Consider the following 21,789-nt stretch of genomic DNA (forward strand, 5'->3'; position numbering starts at 1 on the left):
CCCTTATCTCTCTCCTACCTTCTAGGAGAAAATATAGGTTAAAAGCTCGGATGTCCAGATTTAAGAACAGGTTATTTCCCACTGCCATCAGAATCCTGACCCAGTCACCTGTTTCACACTCCATTCCTGGAAGTGCTGCCACATACTATTATCTCATTTGATTACTCCAGTATTGTACTTTAATATTCTTTTGCACTACAATCATGCACCATTCTCTTGTTTTGCACTCATCCTTATATTTTTTACAGTTATTTCACCATTGCTGTATATATAGTTTATTCTGTTATCTTCGTGAACAAGGAATTTTATTGTACTGGAATGTACATGACAATAAATTGATTAAAATCTGATTAAAAAACAAAACAGAAGGGTAAATGATTTTGCATTAATTGTTAACAATGGCAAACCATTGGACCATATTGACAAGCATTGCTCACTCACAATGGGAACAACTTGAAATGTCACAGCAGGACATATCTCATTGTTTCAACTGAATATTCTCTAAAATCAGGGTTAAGGAATAACATTGTAACCTTGTTAAAGTTTTACCTAAACAACCAACAAACCAATCACAGCTTCTTTTGTTATTCTGTGTAATACAACTCATTCTTCATCAGCATATGGATTTTGACATGTTGAGAGTTTATTGCAGTAGTGACTGCAAATGTATGTCTAAATAATTCAAAACTTGAGTAACAAACAATGCATCTGCCAAAAGGCTTACAATCAGAATGGGGACTCAAGACCACCAGGAATAATTGGTTATGGCACAGAATAATTGGTTATGGCACCAGGAAATCCCAGGTATTATAAGATGAAGTGTTAGCAATAAAAACACAAACGTTGTGCATTTTTTGCAGCTCTTGAACTTTTGAAAATTATTACCTGCAGCTCCAAGACCCAGAGGGTTTGGCCAAACCTGTTCTGAACTAACCATGTCTCATTGCATAAAAGATTTAAAATAGCTATTCAATCTGATTCAACCCTGACCTATACTGTGTGGAGTTTGCAAGTTCTCCCAGTAACCATGTGGATTTCTTCCAACATGCCTACAATGCAGTGGGTTGGGTGGTTGGTCACTGTAAATGGTGTATGGCGGGAGATGTGGAGAATAAAAAATGGTTAGTGCAAATGAGTGTTTGATTGGTGGTGTGGACTCAGTGGGTTGAAGGGACTGTTTCTACTCTATGATAACTTGTGACAATGAAGTACTTTCTGTGCAAGAGTAGGATGGTACAATAATCAGTTGTTAATTGAGTCAACTCAACATCTAGGCAAAAGAGGATTCTAGTTCCTCTTTAAAAGATTGGTCACATTCATTTATTTTCCAGTCAACATTCTAAGTGGCAGTCACCCATGGTGTTGGATTTCAAATATGGAGCACAAGGAGGTAACCATTTCAGCCCATCTTGCCCATGACATATTTTTAAAAAGGCTCACATCAGGGAACACATAGAGATCATGGACCAAAAAATATCACTCAGTATAACAGAGGCACTGACGACCAGTCAAGCCCAAATGCAATAACAAGAGAAAGAGACCCAAAAGAGAGGCATCCAAAAGAAAGATAACACATAACATGTTCAGTTTTGTGTTTTAATAAGGAATTTATGAAAACAGGCATACATGAAAAAAACAAAAATGAGGGAATTCATCTTCTGACCTATATTACACCACTTTAAACACAGCACCAGGAATGCTCTGTGGGTCTACAACAATATAAATTGTATAAAATAATTTGCTCGTCTTTGCAGTGATACAGGAAATGGCAGCATTTGATTGAGAAATACCAGTTTCAACTAAATTAAAACAGTGAAATGAATAATTTATTTTATTGCAAATTTAAGCTAGATCAGGAGCCAAACACAAACAGATAGAATAAAAATATAGTTTGTCAAATGGATATTTTTGGGTTTAGAAATCTTGTTTGGTCAAGTAATCATACTGTCAGACACTTCAGTAAAAACCATTGAGTTCCGGTTGTTCTTTATAAACTGGTCACTTTTATTATTTAAAATCAAATGTAATAAGATTAACCAGCAAACAATAAATGCTGTTATGAAGGTGTACACGGATGCAAAATATTCTACAAGTGTTTTCCAAACTGCTGCTGAGAGTAACTTGCTGTGTTAGAAGCACAAATGATCCATGGATCTGGCAATCACATGGGGAGCAAGAGCCGTCAGTAATGGCCTCCAGTTTGCTGCTGGAATACGTCAATTGTGTCCTCGTCTTCCATCTCCAACTGCAAGAACACAACAACTGAGACCAAAATACCAAAAGAGATGAGAACAAGATGAAGCAGAAACATGTGTAGTTAGGAATTTCAGGAGGGGAAGCCAGAAAGGAAATAAAATTAGAAGGAATGGGGAAACCTTAGAATAGAGACAACTTTACCACACAGTTTAAACCTTCAAGTCCAACCATTTACTATGACTGGCATCCTACAGTGATTGCTCATATTATTAACAGTTATTTACCTCCGTCTTCTAATAATGCATTCTGCCATCCTTTTACCACTGGTACCCAACAAAAAACATTCAATGTAAGGGTTTGTAATCGCAACGATGATTCTTTATGCCTGGGAACGGATCCCTCAGGACAAGCATTGTGATAAAATAATTCTTACCTCTACCCACGAACCAGAACAACCCCCAACCCCCCCCCCCACCCCCCAAAATAAAAGTGTAACTTCCTATCCCGGCATGCGTCTTCTTTCTCACTAGATGCAGTGGCATGTGGCTGCAGGTAATAGTTTCACACAAGTTCAACAGCCCAGGTGGTGAATGAAATTTGCACCTTCCACACAGGTGTGCGCAACTGTGGAGTTGCTGCCTTACAGCGCCAGGTTCGATCCAGACCACGGGTGCTGTCTGTACAGAGTTTGTACGTTCTCCCTGTGACTGGGTGCGTTTTCTCCGGGAGCTGTAGTTTTCACCCACATTCCCAAAACATGCAGGTTTGTAGGTTAATTTGCCTCTGTAAATTGTACCTAATGTGTAGGATAGAATGTAGGATAGAACTAGTGTATGGGTGACCTTTGGTCAGTGAGGACTCGGGGGTTGAAGGGCCAGTTTCCATGCTGTATCTCTAAACTAAATATGACCACATTGGTTTCCTCTGGGTGGCCTGGTTTCCTCCCGCATCCCAAAGTGGTGCTGTTCGAAAGGTTAACTGGCTGCTGTGAATTACTACTATTGCAAGCGGCGGGAAAGAATCAGGGAGCGTAATCGGTATGTTGGACAGAATGTTACAGCGAAGTAGGGGGAGAAACAATATTGGGCTCTGAAGCAGAGACCGATGGGTCAACTGGCTTTCTATGTCGCTAGGAGATATGACAATCTGGCCACCCCTTACATGTAAGAAGACTTGGAGAACCTCACTTCCAGCTGCAGATTTGCTATCTAGGACAATTATTGGCATCGAAGGCTCCCCACCCAGTGCAAGCCAGGTTTGTCACAGGTTGACTTCCAGGATTTGATCCTGCAAAGAAAAATGATAGGCTGTTGGGCAACTAAAATCTTAATCTCACTTGAATAGCGTGTCAATAATAGGGACAATATGTTACTAAATTAAAGGAATTCTCTAAAAGATAGAAAGCTTAACATAAAGAAGTCCAATCAGTGCCTTTCCCAGGCTCGACCTTCTTCCATTGCAGAGGTGTGTGCCAGGACTAGATCATACCTGTGCTGGCGTGTCTGTTTCATTAATGGGCTGTCCATCAAACCGGAATCTGATCTGTCGAATTGCCAACCCCTGGAAAAATAAGACGGGTTTTCAGGTCCATAAAAAGGGACAAGATCAGTAGCTGCACAACACAACACACACACCATGGACAATAATGGTGCCCAAAGCCATAACTTCTATGGAGATCAATAACTTCTTCTATGGAGATCAATCCAACCCGTCTGCTGCTATCCACACAAGGGCCGAGGTATTTCTCGGGAGAACGTAATAAAAGGTATGAGGATTAAGAATGCTCCCTCTGTAATTTGCTGTAGAATTTAATTGTTGCCCCCCCCAAAGATGCTCTCTCATGGGATCAGACTCTGATCAGATTATAGCAGGTTGTCAAAGGATGAATACTGCTACTGTGAAACTATTCCCCCAAATGGGCTTGACAGGATAGTTTCCATTTCATAATAATATACTCTACTTGGTGCAGTTCACTCCCCAGAGGTCCTTTGGGGGGGGGGGGGGGGGGGGGGGAATTCCAAATATTGGCAATCTTTATTATATCTTAAAGCATCAGCCCAGTGAATATCAGTGGAGATTATTCCTCATCTACATACCTGGTGGTACATATCAGTAATTGCAATTCAACTCTATTAATCCATTCTGTACTTGCAGTCAGCCAGACAAAAAACCCAGGACTAACTCAAGAGCCTAAATTGCAGAGAACATACTTGATCTCAAAATCTTCTGCATGAAATCCCTTTCCATTGCTATAACACCTCAACATTATGCTTTTTATGACAAAACCATTAGACACAGACAAGCAGATTTGATTCATGAACCATGCTCACCAAATCGTGGGGGCATTATATTTGTTATTACCCAAGATTTAAACACTAATTCAAGTTGTTGTACCTGGCGTTCACAGTATGCTTTCATCAGTTTGCTTAGAGGTGTATGCTTTTTGATTTTGAACTGCACAACTGAACCATCTTGGCCTGCCACCTTCAGGTTAATGTGGTCGTTTTCTGATTTCAGCACATCCTGTAGAGAAGAAATACAGTAGGTGAGAGTGGATTGAACAAAAGTTAAATGTCAGACAAAAAGACATTCCTGCACCAGAAATAAGCCACCTATAACAGATGAATAAAATCACCAGAATTTACTGCTTTGCCCACAGTGCTTTGGGGTAAACACATCTGCAACTAAATAAGACTATATCACACGGTCAACATTTAGTTAGCTGCAAACTTAAAGACACAAAGGTACAGTTGTAATATGGAAATTGTCCATTTAGCCTCCACATGAACAAATAATGCGTCATAATTTTGCAATCTTTTTCATATTCCTTGAAAAACACTAATCTTCATTGTTATCAATGAATTCCAAAGCTGTACACTTCTGTGAAGTTTATCGTCTCCATGTAAAAAAACCTGACTTTTCATCTTGGGGCCAGAAAAAGCCAAATTCTTCAAATGGAACAACTGTATTCTTCTACCCTGCCTATCCCTTTATAAATGCAATTAGTTATCCGATCACCTAATAATTTGCATTTTTCTTAGTAATAAACAATGGTTTTAAACAGGTATTGCAACACAACCAGCTGTTGGCTCAACTAGATCATGGCAGTGTATATATGGCATAATAGCCACCCACACTGGATCAGTTTATAGTACATCCACCTCCAAGGGCCACTAATTTATGAAGAGGCACCAGGAAATGTGCAAGATGCAGGTTTACTGGGGAAAAAAAAAAAAATTTGTCCATTCAGATCTCAGATAAAAGAGCTTGCTGTTCACCTTCAGTCCAGTCTCGGCTGGTGACACCATTGCCTCATGGAATCACCAGGTTGTAGGTCAAGTCCCATGGAAGGCAAGTATAAAAATCTAGTGTTGTACTGAGGGAATGGGGCACTGACTGGGTATATCTTTCAAGCGAGATGTTAAATTCAGACCCCTTATGCTCTTTATGGCAGCCAGAACAGGGATTTCTCTCTCATCTAATCAAATCAACATCAAAAAAGGATCAATGTCATTTATTACATTTTTTTGGTGTTTATCAAAGCATTTGTGTACAAATGACTGCTGCATTTCCTATATTACAATATTCCTCATTCAAAGAACTTCATACATATGTTACTATCTATTAAGCATTTTAAGATGTCCTGAAACAGATACAGAAGACACTATGTAGAATTAAAACCTCTATTTCTTTAGTCCACTTTGCTTCCCTAACAGAATGACATACCTTAATTTACTGCTGACTTACTTATTTAGGGTCCCTAGCTCGAATCTCTCACTTGGTGCTGCTCGACCTGCTAAGTACTTTCAGCATTCTATTTTATGCTCCAGATTATAGCATTTGCAGTATTATGCCTCCCATCTACTGCTTTCCTGCTATGCTCCCTAGCCAGCCTTCTGTTCTCAAAATCATCAGCAATTTAAGTATTGACTACAGAAAATTTTATTTTTATATATAAATTAACCACAATAAAGAGTCAACATACAATTTGCCCTGCTAATTGCTTAGCTCACCTGCATGTTAACTTTCAATGATTAATGTCGGAAAAAAAACTAACCTCCGCCTATTTAAAGATATAGATTTTCTGTTTTTTACCAAAGTAGATCATGATTTTTTACACTTATTCCATTTGCTATACCCACCTCATTAATCTACTTCCTGCTCAAGCTGCTCTGCACCCTCATCACGTCAGTGCTCACCTAAACTTTGCATCAACAACAGAAATTAATATTAATAAATATCTGGGATCCAGCACCTCACTGGTTAGAGCCTCCAAATCCAAGAAGAATAAGATGAGAGTTTGTTCACTTCCAGGAACCAAACCACAAACACCAGCACATCATCCCAAACTCCAGGTACTAACAATGGCCTGTTTCCTTAACCATTGTTACATTTTTGCATATCTTTCATTGTTCTTTGTCTCTATTATACATCATTGTCTATACATCTCGTTTTCCTTTTCCCTGACTAGTTTGAAGAAGGATCTCGACCCAAAAAATCACCCATTCATTCTCTCCAGAGATGCTGTCTGTCCCGCTGAGTTACTCCAGCTTTTTTAGTCTATCCAGATACGCAAACTCTTTTTAAGAACTTCTAGTGTGGTATAGCATCTTTCCAAGAGCCTTCTGAAAATCTACATGCATTAAACTAATTTCTCCAGATCTGCTGTTTGTTACAGTTATATACAAAAAAAGGCTCGGTAATTCATAAATTCACAAGGCTTTGCTTGATTCTTTCATACAGACTAACTTATATGACGATGCTGCTATTGGAGAAACAGCCACTGTGTGAATGAGCAGATATGTGCCAGATGAAATTTCATGCTGTCAAATATGAAGTGTCACATTTTGGTAAAAAGAATTGTGAGGCAACATAAACCAAAGAGGTCAATTCCAATAAGGGTACAAAAACACAAAGGATATGTGAGCATTGAAAGGGGATGGGCATATTGAGAAAGTGATTATAATAAATGGTAGGTACACAAAAAAACTGGAGAAACCCAGCGGGTGCAGCAGCACTATGGAGCAAAGGAAATAGGCAACGTTTCGGGCCGAAACCCTTCTTCAGAAATATATCCTGGCTTTATGATTAGAGACAGAGTACAAAAGTAGGAAAGTAATGAAAAACATTTCTAAATTAGAACATTTTTATTATTGTGCACTGAAATGATATACTGAAATTGTGACTTCTGGCTCTAGTTTCCTCATTGATAGGAGCAGCATCAAATAAAGAGTATCAAGATAACACTTTTTGCCAGCATACCTTTATTTTAAAAAATCACTGGAAATGAAACTGGCCAACTGCAAGGCCAAGTCCTGTATCTCTGTTCTTCCTGATATATTAATGGCCTGAACAGGAACTTAGCACATCTTTAAAGTAAGCATACACCACAAAGCTAGGAAATGGCATGGCGAGTAGGCCATGACTTCCCAAATTTGCCAACATGACCACTTAGCACATGAATTTCTCAAATGACCCAAACCCCCAACCCCCCCCCAACTAAAATAGCACACAACTGCGAGGGAGAAAGGTCCCCAAAAACCATGTGATTATTAATAGACGAATATCACTCCATGAATACAGATAATTCAAATGGTGCCTTGGGGTCTTTTTAAAGGGAAGGGATCTGGTATTGGTTTAACCGTGGCACCTCCAACAATGCACAATGCGCTTGGTAGTGCACTTACAACTGAACCCAGATTTTTCATGCTGGGATCAGAATGCACTACCTTCTGACAATAGTGAGGGTACTGAAACAGAGGAAATAATTAGTAACACTTACGTTCATTCAATTACACAACCTGCGTGTATGGCGACTCCAGCAGGTCTATGAAGTACAGCATCAGTAAAGCCAGTACTCTCTAGAAGATGGACGCTAGTGAAATGCAAAAAAAATGCCACATACAAGTGGTAGGAGATGCATTTTGGAATTGAGCACTTGGAAAGACAAACACTGGCATAAAGTGAATGGCTTATTTCCCTTTTGCATATTCCATGAAGTGGAGAGCAAAAGTTACCTACAAGTGCACACTATATTCAATCCAAATTGATGAACATAGAACAGTAAAGCACAAGAACAGGCCCATCGGCCTACAAGGTCTGTGCTGAACATGATGTCAAAACCAAATCTTTTCTGCCTGCATATAATCCATGTCCCCCCATTCCTTGCATATCCAATGTGCCTATCCAAAATCTCTTAAATGCCACTATCCACCACCTTGGCTGCTGAAACACTACCCCCAGCAGCTCAATCTTCTTCATATGACACCTAACCTGCAGATCATTTCAGAATTCATATTTTGCTTCTCATACATATGATATCATGAACATTACAGCTATGGGTCAACAGGTTACCTTCATATTCCATACTATACAAGAATAATCTCAATACAAAATAAATGAGTTAAAAGATACCATCTCTTGCAGATTACTACTGTAAATGGTGAGATAATGGAGAACATAACCACGGAAAACTTAATTGCTACCAAGAAAGAACCAAATGGAAACCGCAGCTCTTCAAGCTCTACCTTGCTTTTTAATCTACCACAACTCACCTATTTGCAGAACATTTCTCAATGGCCAAATGTTGCCTTCTGTTAGACTATAGGTAATGAATTGCATTACAGAATATGTTATTTTGCTCAATTAACAGATAAAAACAACATTGATTTGGGACTGTACAGGCTTGGTAATCAAATTGCTGTCTACCCCACATTAACAGATTACTCGCTTATTAACATTGTTTTTTCATCTTTCTATGCATTTGCACACTTTTAAACACACAAAGGAACTTTGTACAGAATTACAGGGCCACAAGAATAACTGAAGTCTGAGCCTTTAAGTTATAATTAAAATGCATACACTAACTTACTCATGAAAACCAGGAAGTTGCCAGAATCAAAATACCTGAAGTTTCACAAGCTTATAAATCACTCTACTGTTTACTCTACCTTACTCAAAAAGGTTCTCATTTTATTTCGGAATTACAGATTCACGGGGTCCAGTAACCTCTAATACGCAACCCAATGGGCTATTGTCTGAAGCTCAAATAATAAATTATTTCTAGATTATGTGTCACTGGTTCTCCACTTGCACCGTGCTTTCAACAGTGTGAAAGGGTTAATGTAAATAAATGGAAGACAACAGCTACAGATTTTTTAATGTGGGTTTTCATTCATCAAAATGGGTACAAGAGGGAGAAAGTGTTATTCTTTCAGAAAATGACATTTGACTTTGAAACATTATCAGTTATATTGGAAATTGGGTTGCTAATTAGCACACAGCAACTTTATACCTATGGCAATGCGATAATGACCATATTTCTTAGCTTGGTAACGTTGAGTTGGGGATAAACATCGGTTGGTGTACTAGAAAATCACCTTGCTCTTTAAAGAAATGCTGCAAAATGCTGTGTCCAGGCAAAAACAGAAATGTTGTCTCAGCCAAAATAAAACATCTCCAACACAACCAGCAAAATAATTTTTCTGCACAACTCTGGAGTCAGAAGGTTGTAGGTTCAAGCACAGTACCAACTAAGGCACAGCAAACAAAGTCAATAACAAGTCTTGCTGATATTTAATGAGTATTAACATGGATTTCAATAGAATAGAGAGGCACAGATATGCCTTGCGTTAGGGGACAAGTGAGCATGCCTTGCTCTGGGGGTCAGTCTCAAAATATTGCATCAGTCGTCAAAGGCAGATGAAATAAAATCTTCACCCATATGGCAGTGAAATATAGTTCTCTGTTCAAGAGGCCCACGGAGACCTGATCATTGAGTGTTTGCAATCTAGAGATATATCTATGCGGTTAGTGCAGAAAAGCAGCTGAGAGAAAATATAACCATGATTTTGTTGAATGAGACACGAGACCTACTCCTGTATCTAATTCTTGTCATTCATCAAGCTCAATCATGTTTACTTTCCAGAAGGGGCGAGTGCATAGCAATGGAGTCCAGATCTCTGAGAATGTTAACTGCAGATTGATCATAAGATACTGTATAGCCAATAAGACCCATATAACACTGCAATATACAAATACAAGCGTTCCACAATTCAGACAGTACTATCTATGCCAATATGCAATCTGATAGAGGTTGGCCAGACACCAGAAACTGCAGATACTGGAATCTGAAGCAACAAACAATCTGCCGAAGAAGGTAAACAAAAATGCTGGAGAAACTCAGTGGGTGAGGCAGCATCTATGGAGTGAAGGAAATAGGCACTGTTTCGGGCTGAACCCCATCTGTCTGAAGAAGGGTTTCGGCCCGAAACGTTGCCTATTGCCTAAACTTTCATCTATTGCCTTCGTTCCATAGATGCTGCCTCACCCGCTGAGTTTCTCCAGCATTTTTGTCTACCTTCGATTTTCCAGCATCTGCAGTTACTTCTTAAACAATCTGCCGAAGAACTCAGTCAGCTGAGCAACATCCTTCTGAGGGGGGGGAGAATTGTCAGTGCTTTGGCTCAAAACCTGTATGTGGACAACACTGTTGGAGGTAGTTGTCACCATAGTGCAAGATACTACCCATCTGCAGTAAGCTGAAAATAATAGGTATTCTAAAATATATATTTAGGACCGAGATGAGGATTTTCTGCATCCAGGGGGTGGTGAACCTTGGCATACTATAACTTGGACATCCGTGGTGCTGTAATTGATTGCATTCAAAACATAATAAATTATAGAAATCAAAGGACACACGAAAAGGGCAGGAAATTTGTTGAGTAGATCAGCAGCAACCTTGGTGATTGGCATGCTCGTTGTAGAGTAACAAGAGATGCTGAAATCTTGATGCTCCAATTGAAAATTAGCTCGGACAGTCTGGGAGTTACATTGGTAGTCTATTCATTATCGCATTGTTCGATGTTGGAGCTTGCTGTGTATAAATATACCCCAGAATGCCACAACTGGGCACCGAAAATACTGCATAAGGACAGACTGCGTCTACCCGAGTTGTGAACCTTTGGCGGGATTGCGTGGATTTAAAAACACACTACAGGCGTCCGAGTTTTAGATGCTAAAGTATCTCACATACATACGTTTGTATAGCCCGAGCCGGGCTCCCATTACCACCGACAGCGCAGGAGGCGTGCTGCTGGGGCCGCCAGTTTCGGGCTTCAGCCGCTCGGATGAGACTCCCACATGTCGGACACCAACAATTGCACCAACCTTCCCCGCCGCACCCCGCTCAGCTGGCAGAGCCTCCGGCCTGCAGCGGGGCCTCGCGGCCTTCGGGGAGGCGTGCTCCGAGTGATCCCGGCCTCGGGCCCAGGTCGTACCGAATATGGCGGCAAAATTTCAAATTGGGCCGAACGAGCGGCCACGGTCCAAACTTCGCCAAACCGCGGCGGCGCGGGGCGAAAAGCGAGAGCCAGAGAACGGATGGCAGCCGAGCTGCCGCCTTCGACCTGCCGCCGCCCTTCCCCCGCCTCCCGCTCCGCGTTACCTTGGGCTTCTCGTCCGCCATTGTGTCTTCTCGCCTACGTCTCTCCGGCACAAAGACAGAGAGGGAGCAGGATTAATGGGGGAGGGGAGACCGGTGCGCGCCCCCGGCGGCTCTCGCTCGCGCGCACGTACGATGATAAAAGGCAACGTGCGTGTCCCCGCGACCCGGCCCCGAACCCGATTGGGCGCGCGTCAGCAGCGTGAGGCGGGAAGAGTGGCAGGGGGCGGGGCCAGGCGCGCGCCGCGGAGGACCAGCACACGTGACTCACCTTGGACAACGCCGATTACGTCAGGGATGGATCGCGCACCCTCACCCTCACTTGGAGGGATGGCAGGTAGGGCAGAGGGTGGGATGTCGCCTTGCACAATTGCAGAGAGCGCAGGGTGCATCTGCACTTCACCCTGCTTTGTTGGGCCTGATACTCAGGTAGTGGACCCTGTTCTCTTCCCATTTCTGAATGCTCGCTCCCGTACTCCACCCATCTCTGGGTCTGAAGAAGGATCTCGACCCAAAAGCCCCCTGAGTATTCCCTCCACAGATGCTACCTGACCAGCTGAGTTACTTCAGCTCTGTGTGTTTTTCCTCAAGATTCTGCAGTTCCTTGTGTTGCCACCTAGCTCTTTGTTTAATTAGATGGACTCACCGATGATATTAAGCATCCTTACCAACACTGACAAATAGTAGATTGGGATCATGTCCGGTAGTGTAAGTTATCAGGAACCACCTTTGTTTATTCATTATATGGGATGTGGATATTTATGGCAAGGCCAGAGTGTATTTTATCCATCCCAAATTGCCCTTGGGAAGGAGTCATGAGCTGTTTGTTGGTGAAGGTTTTGCCCTAGTACTACTAGGTAGATGGTACTATAATTTACTCACAAGGCAACTCAACACAGGCCCTTTGGCCCACAATATCTAAACCAAACGGATGGTCTGAAGAAAGGTCTCGACCCAAAAAGTCGCTCATTCCTTCTCTCCAGATATGCTGCTTGTCCCACTGAGTTATTCCAGCTTTTTGTGTCTTATCATTGCCAAAATAAACAAATCTTCTCTGTTTGTGATCTATATCCCTACATTCCCTGCATTTTCACATGCTTGGTAAAAACCTCTTAAATGGCATTATTATATCTGGGTCCACCACTTTCCCAGGCAGTGTGTTTCAGGCACCCACCACTCTATATTAAAAAAATGTGAACTGCTGATCTCCTTTACAACTTTTCCCCCCTTTGATCTTGAAATTATACCATCTAATCTGACATTTCCAGCAAAAAACAATTGCTGGAGAAACTCAGCGGATATGGAAGCACCTGTGGGGGCTTGAGTGAAGAAGGGCCTCTTCTTGAAAAGTCATCTGTCAATTCCCCTCCACAGATGCTGTGTGACCTGCTGAGATCTTCCAGCACTTTGTTTTTTTCTCAATATTCCAGCATATGCAGTACTTGTGTTCTCCCTTTGACGTTTCCACCCTGGGAAAAAGATTCTGTCTACCCTATCTATGCATCTCAGAATGTTATATACTTCTATCAAGTCTCCCCACAACCTTCAATACACCAGAGAAAACAATCCAAGTTTGTCCAATCTCTCCTAGCTAATACCCTCTAATCCAGGCAGCTTTCTGGTAAACCTCTTCTGAACACTCCAAAGACTGCAGGCTTTCTGTAATGGAACAACCAGAACTGCACATAATAGTCCAAATGTGCCCTAAATAATGTTTTAAGCTGCAATATGACCTCCTAACTCTTATACTCCATGCCTTGACTAATGAAGACAAGCATACCATTTACCTTCTTTACCAATCTTATCTACTTGTATTGCCACTTTCAGGGAGCTATGGACTTGGACCCCAAAACCTCCCTGTACATCATTGTTGTTATGTTCCTTGCTGTGAACTTTCTCATATTCGACCCCTCAAAGTACAACACCTCATTCGGATGAAAACTTCATCTGCCATTTCTCCATTTATCTGTAACTAATCTCAGTTACTAACGTGATCTGTTTCTAAGTCAGGCAGGTGTATGGCATGAATGGAAACCAGCTGAAGATGTTTGGGTCCACAACATATACCTGAGGAAATTCTGCAGTGATATCCTGGGATTTAAATTATTAACCTCCAATAACCACGGACATCTTCATTTGAGTGATGTACGATTCCTGCCAGTGGTACTTTCATCTGATGTCTTTTCATTTGCTTTTTCGCCTCTTTTTGATGCTACACAATCAAGTGCTACGTGGTTATCAAGGGCGGTCATTTTCACCTCAGCTCTGCATTCAGCTCATTGGAGAATGTTTGGACCAAGGCTGCAATGAAATTTGAAGCTAAATGGTCTTGCCAAAATCCAAAATAAAAAGAAGATCAACAGATTAGTTGGTACAGCTGCAGAGGTCTGAGTATGAGCCTGACCTCTGGGTGTGTTTGTGTGGGGTTTGACTGTTCTTCCTCAGAGTGTGTGAGTTCTTCAGTTTCCTTCCATAAACGAATGACTCGCTGATAGGTTAATTGTTGTATTTTACAATAGGGTCCTAGAATCATAGAATGATACAGAAATAGGCTGCTTTGGCCCATCTCGTTCATTCGAACCCTGATGCCCATCTACACTAATCTAATTTGTCACATTAGGCCCATATCCCTTTAGGTCTCTTATCTTAAGTATTTCTCCAAATGGCTTTTAAATGTTACAGTTGTCACTTCCTTTGCCAGCTTGTTCCAGATAGACACCACCCTCTATGAAAATCTTACCCCTCAATTCACCTTTAAATTTCTCCCCTCTCAATTTAAACAAATGCCCTTTGGTTCGAGATTCCACAATCCTGAAAAAAAATACTATCCTAAATGTGCCCCTCATTTTTTAAACCTTTGTAAGTTCACCCCTCAGCCTCTTATGTTCCAATGAGAATAAAACCAACCTTTCCAATCTCTCCTCATCACAACTGCCCTCCATCCTCTCCAAGTCTTGAGCAGCACGTTGACCTAACTGATAGAGCTGCTACCTCACAGCGCCAGGGACCCAAGTTCAATCCTGACCTCAGGTGTTTACAGTATGGAGTTTGCATGTTCTCCCTGTGATTCCTCTGGATGCTCTTATTTTCTCTCACATCCCAAAGATGTGCAAGTCTACAGGTTAATTGGCTTCCATAAAATTGCTCCTAATGTGAAGGGAATGGATGAGAAAATTAGATAAGATAGAACTAGTGTGCACGGGTGATCGATGGTCGGTGTGGACTCGGCGGGCCAAAGGCCCTGTTTTCACGTTGAATTTCAGAACTAAACCAAGTCGGATGAAGTGAAAGGCAACTCAGAGACAATAAGTTGCAGGGCTCTAGGGAAGTAAGGATAGTAGGAAGGTTAATGTTCTGAGACCTGATATTGTTGGCTAAGTGGCCTCCGGATATTTGAGAAACCTTTGAGAAATACCTGTGCCATAACACTTTTCATCACTGTGCTGCTGATTGAGAAGATGTTAACTGGGCACTAATTAACTAAAATCAATTTCTCCTTTTTGTGGACAGGACAACTCAGACATTTTTCTACATTCTTGGGCAAGTGCCAGCATTATAGCCAAACAGCATGAATTGTGAAGTTGAAACTGGTTCTGGAGTGCAAAGCTTCAGCACTTCGTCAGCATGTTGCTATGTTCCACAGCTTTTGACAGACCCAGTTGCCTTGGTCATTTCTTGAGCGGTCTGGTTACGCTCAGAGAAGGGCTTTAAAGGTATTACATGGTTCGACACAACTCATAAAGTCTCATTATATGCGGATGACCTGCTCCTGTATATCTAGAACCCAGTCAGCTCTCTCCCTGTGATTACGAATATTTTAGAACGGTTTGGCGCGTATTCTGGTTATAAACTTAACTACCAAAAGAGTGAGCTATTACCGATTAACTCATTGGCTAAGCAGCTCCCTCGCTCTTTAACCTCATTCAAATGGGCAGAGGACGGGTTTCGCTACCTCGGCGTCTTTATCACAACACCCTTATCTGATATGTTCCGCACAAACTTTCTGCCTCTGGTTGAGAAAGCTGAAAGAGATTTTGACCGCTGGTCAGTTTTACCGCTATCCCTCGTGGGCCGGATAAATCTGGTCAAGATGGTCGTCCTACCCAAATTCCTGTATCTTTTCCAGCATGTCCCTATACTTATCACTAAATCTTTTTTTGATAAATTAGAAAGGACAATATCTAAATTTTTATGGGGTAGCAAACCGGCTAGAATCTGAAAGGCGATACTGCAGTCTCCTAAGAGTGACGGCGGTTTGGCACTTCCTGACTTTAGGCGATACTATTGGGCAGCTAACTTGCAAAAACTCCTGTATTGGATGAATGATGATTGCGACCACCTACCGACCTGGGTACACATGGAAAAGGCGAGTTCACATCTCCCGTTGCTGTCTGTCCTATGCTCCCAACTCCCCCTTCCTATAACATCTGTGGGTGCAGGCCCAATTGCGTCCCTCTCGCTCAAGATATGGAGTCAACTCAGGAAAAACTTCGGTTTACAGGGCCCTTCCATCTTGACCCCACTGCTTAAAAACCACATCTTTAAACCTTCAAGTACAGACCACGCATTCAAAATTTGGCATAGCAATGGTATCAGTAGTATCAAAAACCTATACAAGGATGGCACCTTTTCGTCTTTTGCGGAGCTCTCGTCCAACTATAGCCTCCCAAACTACCACCTTTTTCGTTTTTTCCAGATTAGGGATTTTGTGACGAAAACATTCCCCCATTTCCCAAATCGCGCCCCTGAAACCCTGAACGATACCATCTTAGCTCTAGATCCCAACCGGAAGAAATGCATCTCTGTTTTGTATAACTTGTTAGGGTCGGTTATATTGAAACCTCATACCTCATTAAAAGCTGCGTGGGAGGGTGAGCTGAATACGAAACTAACAGACCAGCAATGGGACTCTGCCTTGGACTTGACCCATTCTTCCTCCATATGTGCTCGTCATGGCCTAATCCAATGCAAAGTCCTTCACAAAGTCCACTACACAAATGCAAGATTATCTAGAATTTACCCCGCTGTTAGGGACACCTGCAACAGATGTAATCAATCTCCTGCCAGCCATAACCATATGTTTTGGTCTTGCCCTAAGCTAGCAGCCTTTTGGAGGAGTGCTTTCGACTGGATAAGCAGAGCCTACGGCCAGGCTATTCCTCCAAACCCACTGTCAGCCATTTTCGGTACCCCTCCCAACACCAACCTCTCTGTTGCGGTGAAACGGGTTCTAGCTTTTACAACCTTGTAAGCCCGGAGACTGATCTTGCTCACCTGTCCCCCGACACACACCCGCTGGATTAAGGAGGTGCTTTACAATTTAAAGCTTGAAAAACTTAGGTTCTCTCTCAAAGGCTCTACCAAGACATTCCTAGATACATGGAACCCTTTCTTGGAACTTGTTAACTCTCTCAACTTGTCCCCGGACTCGGAAGAGGACTGAGTGCTCTCCACCATTGTTCTGCTCTACTTCAGCTGCTCTCCCCTTAACTCCCCCCCCCCCCCCACTTATTTATTTAATTACTTACTTATTTACTGTTATTAATGACCCTTTTTTTTAGTACTTTTTGTTTCGTTTATCTTACCATATTTGTGTGGATGTGTATGTATGTGAGTGTTGTTTGTCCCCGTTTGGTTCCGACCTGATTCGGGTGGGTTGAAGGTGGGTAAGGGTAAGGGCTTTGAGGGTCGCTTACATACTGTTGCACAATTATGCCTTGACTGTCACTGTCTGTTATCATTGTATGTATGCAAATTGCTGTGAAATTCAAATAAAAAGATTTAAATCGAAACTGGTTCTGGAGTGCAAAGCTTCAGCACTTCGTCAGTATGTTGCTATGTTCCACAGCTTTTGACAGACCCAGTTGCCTTGGTCATTTTTTGATATTACATGCAATTAATTAAATTGGCCGAAGAGACTCTGAAGGTAAAGATCTGAGAAAGGAACTGAGATACCAAGATGCTCCAAAGATTTAAAGATAATGTCATGTTCAGAATCATCTACCAGGACGATGAGACAGTTGTAAAGTGGAAGCTTTAGCAGCTGATTATCACACTTTTGGACGGGTATTCAGACATTGCCCACTTGCAAATATCCCGCACTGAACTTTTTTGTCTTGTTTATTATATTATTTACAGTGTACTATGTTTACATATTCTGTTGTGCTGCTGCAAGTAAGAATTTTATTGTTCCATCTGGGACATATGACAATAAAACACTCTTAACTCTTTATTCAACTATTCCCTGCTCCCCTTTACTCACCCTCCTACCCCCACACACTTTTGCTCCATGCCTCCCGCTTTTTCCAGCCTCATTCTTTGACTTTCAATCCTTTTCCCTCTGCGTCCAGTCCCTTTCCCTTCAATCCCCCACACATTTTTCCTCTACATATCACACTCCTCCAACCCTCTCCGGTCCCCCTACCCATTCCTGACATAAGTGTTCTTATTGTCAAGGTGATCCAGCATTAAATGTTGAGCAAGTAAAATGGAGTCCCCTGTTTTTCTTGTATGCAAATTTCAGGGGTGTTAGATTGTTCACAAGATTAACACAAATGTAGGCCATTACCAATCTCTCATTGTTCTCAATGTGAAGGGAGTGCATGAGAAAGTGGGATAACATCAAAGTAATGTGCATGGGTGATTGATGGTTGGTGTGGATTTATGTCTCCAAACACCATTCTCCAGACCAGTGTTTTTCAACCTTTTTACCCTTGCGGAACCCTTGAAATAATTGTCATGTCTCAGGGAACCCCTACATAAAAATTATTATATATCTTTATTAATCTCTTTCTTTCTCTTTCATAAACTTAAAGTTCATAAGGCAAGTATGTTTTGCAGCATATGAGGAATTTTATTTGCCAAGTCAGTCATACAAAAATAAAAAGCAACGGAACACACAAAACACATTTTAACATAAACATCCATCACAGTGACGCCTCCACATTCCTCACTGTGATGGAAGGCGGAAAAAAGTTCATTCTATTCCCTTTGCTCTCCCGCGGTCGTGGGCCTCGAGCCTTCCATTGACGGGATGATCTTGACGGCGGCAGGCCCTTCGCTTCGAAGCGATCAGCTCCAGCATTGGATGGATGTCAGCTCCCCCATGCCGGACAATCGAACCCCAGGTCGGGGCTGGTCCCGACATCCACGGCCTCTCTCGAAACTGTGAGCTCCCGATGCAAAGTCTGCAGGCCAGGGATCGACTCCGATGCGCCCCCCAAGGTCAATCCGAGGAGGCCTCCAGCTCCATCGATGGTAGGCTGCTGAGCGACCAGAGAATGCGATCCGAAAATTAATCGCATCTCTGGCAAGGTAGAAAACTCAATAAAAGTTTCCACCAACCCCTCCCCCGACATAAAACAAACTGGAGAACATTTACACGAACTTTTAACACACAAAAAAAATTAAAAGTATGATGAAAAAACAAACAGACTGTTGGCGGGACTGCCAATCGTGCGGCGCCCCAGGTGGTGGGGACCGTGCATGCGTCTGTTCTCGAGTGAGTCACATGATGATACACAAATCCATCACGTACAGCTCCTGGAATAAGATTGATCTGAGAGCTCTCATTGACTTTTTGGGCTGAATAACCTCCTTCTATGAAACAAGGAAATATGAAAATAATATGAGATTCAGAGGACATGAATAGTACTTTAGAAAATGGGGAGCAGAATGGTAGATGAAAATGCACATCATTTGCACATTTATGAGATAATTGGAGAATTGAAGAAAAAAGATGAATCCAAGCAGCTCGCAATATTACTTGCATTATCCATAATTAGAACAATTATCATTTGCATACATAGATAGATGGAGTATCATGGAGACACAAAAGACTATATTGTATATTAATGATTTGGACGAGGGGATTGAAGGCTTTGTGGCCAAGTTTGAGGATGATACGAAATAGGTAGAAGGGCTGGTAGTGTAGAGAAAACAGGGACTTTGCAGAAGGTCTTGGAAAAGTTGGGAGAGTGGGCAGAGAAGTGGCAGATGGGATATAGTGTAATAAAGTGTGGTCATGCATTTTGGTAGCAGGAATAGAGGCATAGACTAGTTTCTAAATGGGGAGTGAATCCAGAAATCAGAGGTGCAAAGGGACTTGGGAGTGCTGGTTTAGGATTCCCAAAAAGTTAATCTGCAAGTCAAATCGGTAGTAAAGAAAGCAAACCCAATACTAGCATTTATTTCAAGAGGGCTTGTATAGAAAAACAGGGATGTAATGCTGAGGGTCTATAAAGCGCTGATAGGGCCACATTTGGAATATTGTGAGCAATTTTGGGCACCATTTCTGAGGACGGATGTGCTGGCTCTGGAGAGGGTCCAGAGAGGTTTACAAGAATGATCCCAGGAATGAGGAGGCTAACCTATGATGGGCGTTGGCACTGGGCCTGTACTCGCTGGAGTTTAGAAGAATGAGGGGGGGCCCCATTGAAACATACAGAATAGTGAAAGGCTTGGGTAGAGTGGATGTGGAGAGGATGTTTGCACTAGTGGGAGAGTAGGACTAGAGGTCATAGCCTCAGAATTAAAGGACGCTCTTTTAGGAAGGAGATGAGGAGGAATTTCTTTAGTCAGAGGGTTGTGAATCTGTGGAATTCTTTGCCACAGAAGGCTGTTGAGACTGGCAGTGGATATTTTTTAATGCAGAGATAGATAGATTCTTGATTAGTACAGGTGTCAGAGGTTATTGGAGAAGGCAGCAGAATGGGGTTAGGATGGAGAGATACATCAGCCATGATTGATTGGCGGAGTAGACTTGATGGGCCGAATGGCCTGATTCTACTCCTATCACTTATGACCTTATGACTACAGGTGTTGGAATGTTTTTTTTTTGCTTTAAATGGAATGTCACCTGAGAACCTTTGGAGCTGGAATTTCTAGAATAAGCCTTGAACCCACAAACTACTGGCTCAGAGATGAGAGTGCTACTAAGTGAAGAACAAAATAACCAGTGTACTCTTAATGGAGTTCCAATACTGCAACCCCTGTAACTACTGGTCCTAACAGGCTGTCACTTGTCACACAACCTGGTTGTTGGGTGCCCCACTGTCTAGTTACTGGACCCTGTCACTGGCAACATAAAAACTATTGTGGGCCAATTGGTCCCATAAGTTTCTTACTCCATGCAATGAGATCATAGTTGGCCCATAACTGAGCTTCATATACCTGTCAGTTCATAATAATCCAGCTCAGATTTAGAATGAGCAACTGACTGCTCAGTAACCACCTCACATGGAAATGAAGTTCAGATTTCTACCACACTAATGCGTGAAGAGCTTTTATCTAAGCATATACATGGGGAATAGAAGCAGGTGCAGGCCAATTATGCCATTGAGCCTTCTTTGCCATTCAGTACAAACATGGGTGATCCAATCTTGGCATCACTTTCCCATTCTTCCCACACCCATTTAATCTTCATAGTTTGAATGTTTGGCAATTTCTGCATTGTGTATTCACTGTACCACCATAACTCCTTGCAATAGAGAATTACAGCGACTTATGACTGAACATAGAAATTCTTCTACATACAGTGCCCTCCATAATGTTTGGGACAAAGACACATCATTTATTTATTTGCCTCTGTACTCCACAATTTAAGATTTGTAATAGAAAACATCACATGTGGTTAAAGTGCACATTGTCAGATTTTATTAAAGGGTATTTTTATACATTATGGTTTCACCATGTAGAAATTACAGCTGTGTTTATACATAGTCCCCCCATTTCAGGGCACCTTAATGTTTGGGACACATGTCATCACAGGCGTTTGTAATTGCTCAGGTGTGTTAAAATGCGTCCTGAATGCAGGTATACGAGAGCTCTCAGCACTTAGTCTTTCCTCCAGTCTTTCCATCACCTTTGGAAACTTATATTGCTGTTTATCAACATGAGGACCAAAGTTGTGCCAATGAAAGTCAAAGAAGCCATTATGAGACCGAGAAACAAGAATAAAACTGGTAGAGCCATCAGCCAAACATTAGGCTTACCAAAATCAACTGTTTGGAACATCATTAAGAAGAAAGAGAGCACTGGTGAGCTTACTAATCGCAAAGTGACTGGCAGGCCAAGGAAGACCTCCACAGCTGATGACAGAAGAATTCTCTCTATAATAAAGAACCACCCCTCCCAACACCTGTCTGACAGAT

General features: G+C 41.9%; 3 protein-coding genes across 3 annotated transcripts in view; 1 reads left to right on the forward strand and 2 right to left on the reverse strand.

The window, feature by feature from the left end:
- The window catches only part of LOC129708355 (jupiter microtubule associated homolog 2-like), a 122,061-nt gene that overhangs the window by 42,104 nt on the left and 58,168 nt on the right, over positions 1-21,789 (reverse strand). The window lies entirely within an intron of this gene.
- On the reverse strand, positions 1,583-11,798 carry LOC129708356 (small ubiquitin-related modifier 2). Its single transcript, XM_055654044.1, has 4 exons — positions 11,642-11,798; positions 4,591-4,719; positions 3,685-3,756; positions 1,583-2,245 (listed from the first exon to the last, which is right to left on the reverse strand). The coding sequence occupies exons 1-4, from the start codon at positions 11,660-11,662 to the stop codon at positions 2,183-2,185; spliced, it is 285 nt and encodes a 94-aa protein (XP_055510019.1). The 5' UTR covers positions 11,663-11,798; the 3' UTR covers positions 1,583-2,182.
- nup85 (nucleoporin 85) overlaps positions 11,795-21,789 on the forward strand; it is a 45,290-nt gene continuing 35,295 nt past the window's right edge. Inside the window, exon 1 of the mRNA XM_055654038.1 lies at positions 11,795-11,975. The gene's annotated coding sequence lies outside the window, so the exon portion shown is untranslated. The remainder of the gene's footprint in view (positions 11,976-21,789) is intronic.

Source organism: Leucoraja erinacea, chromosome 23 (genome assembly GCF_028641065.1).
Source record: "Leucoraja erinacea ecotype New England chromosome 23, Leri_hhj_1, whole genome shotgun sequence".
Classification (NCBI taxonomy): domain Eukaryota; kingdom Metazoa; phylum Chordata; class Chondrichthyes; order Rajiformes; family Rajidae; genus Leucoraja; species Leucoraja erinaceus.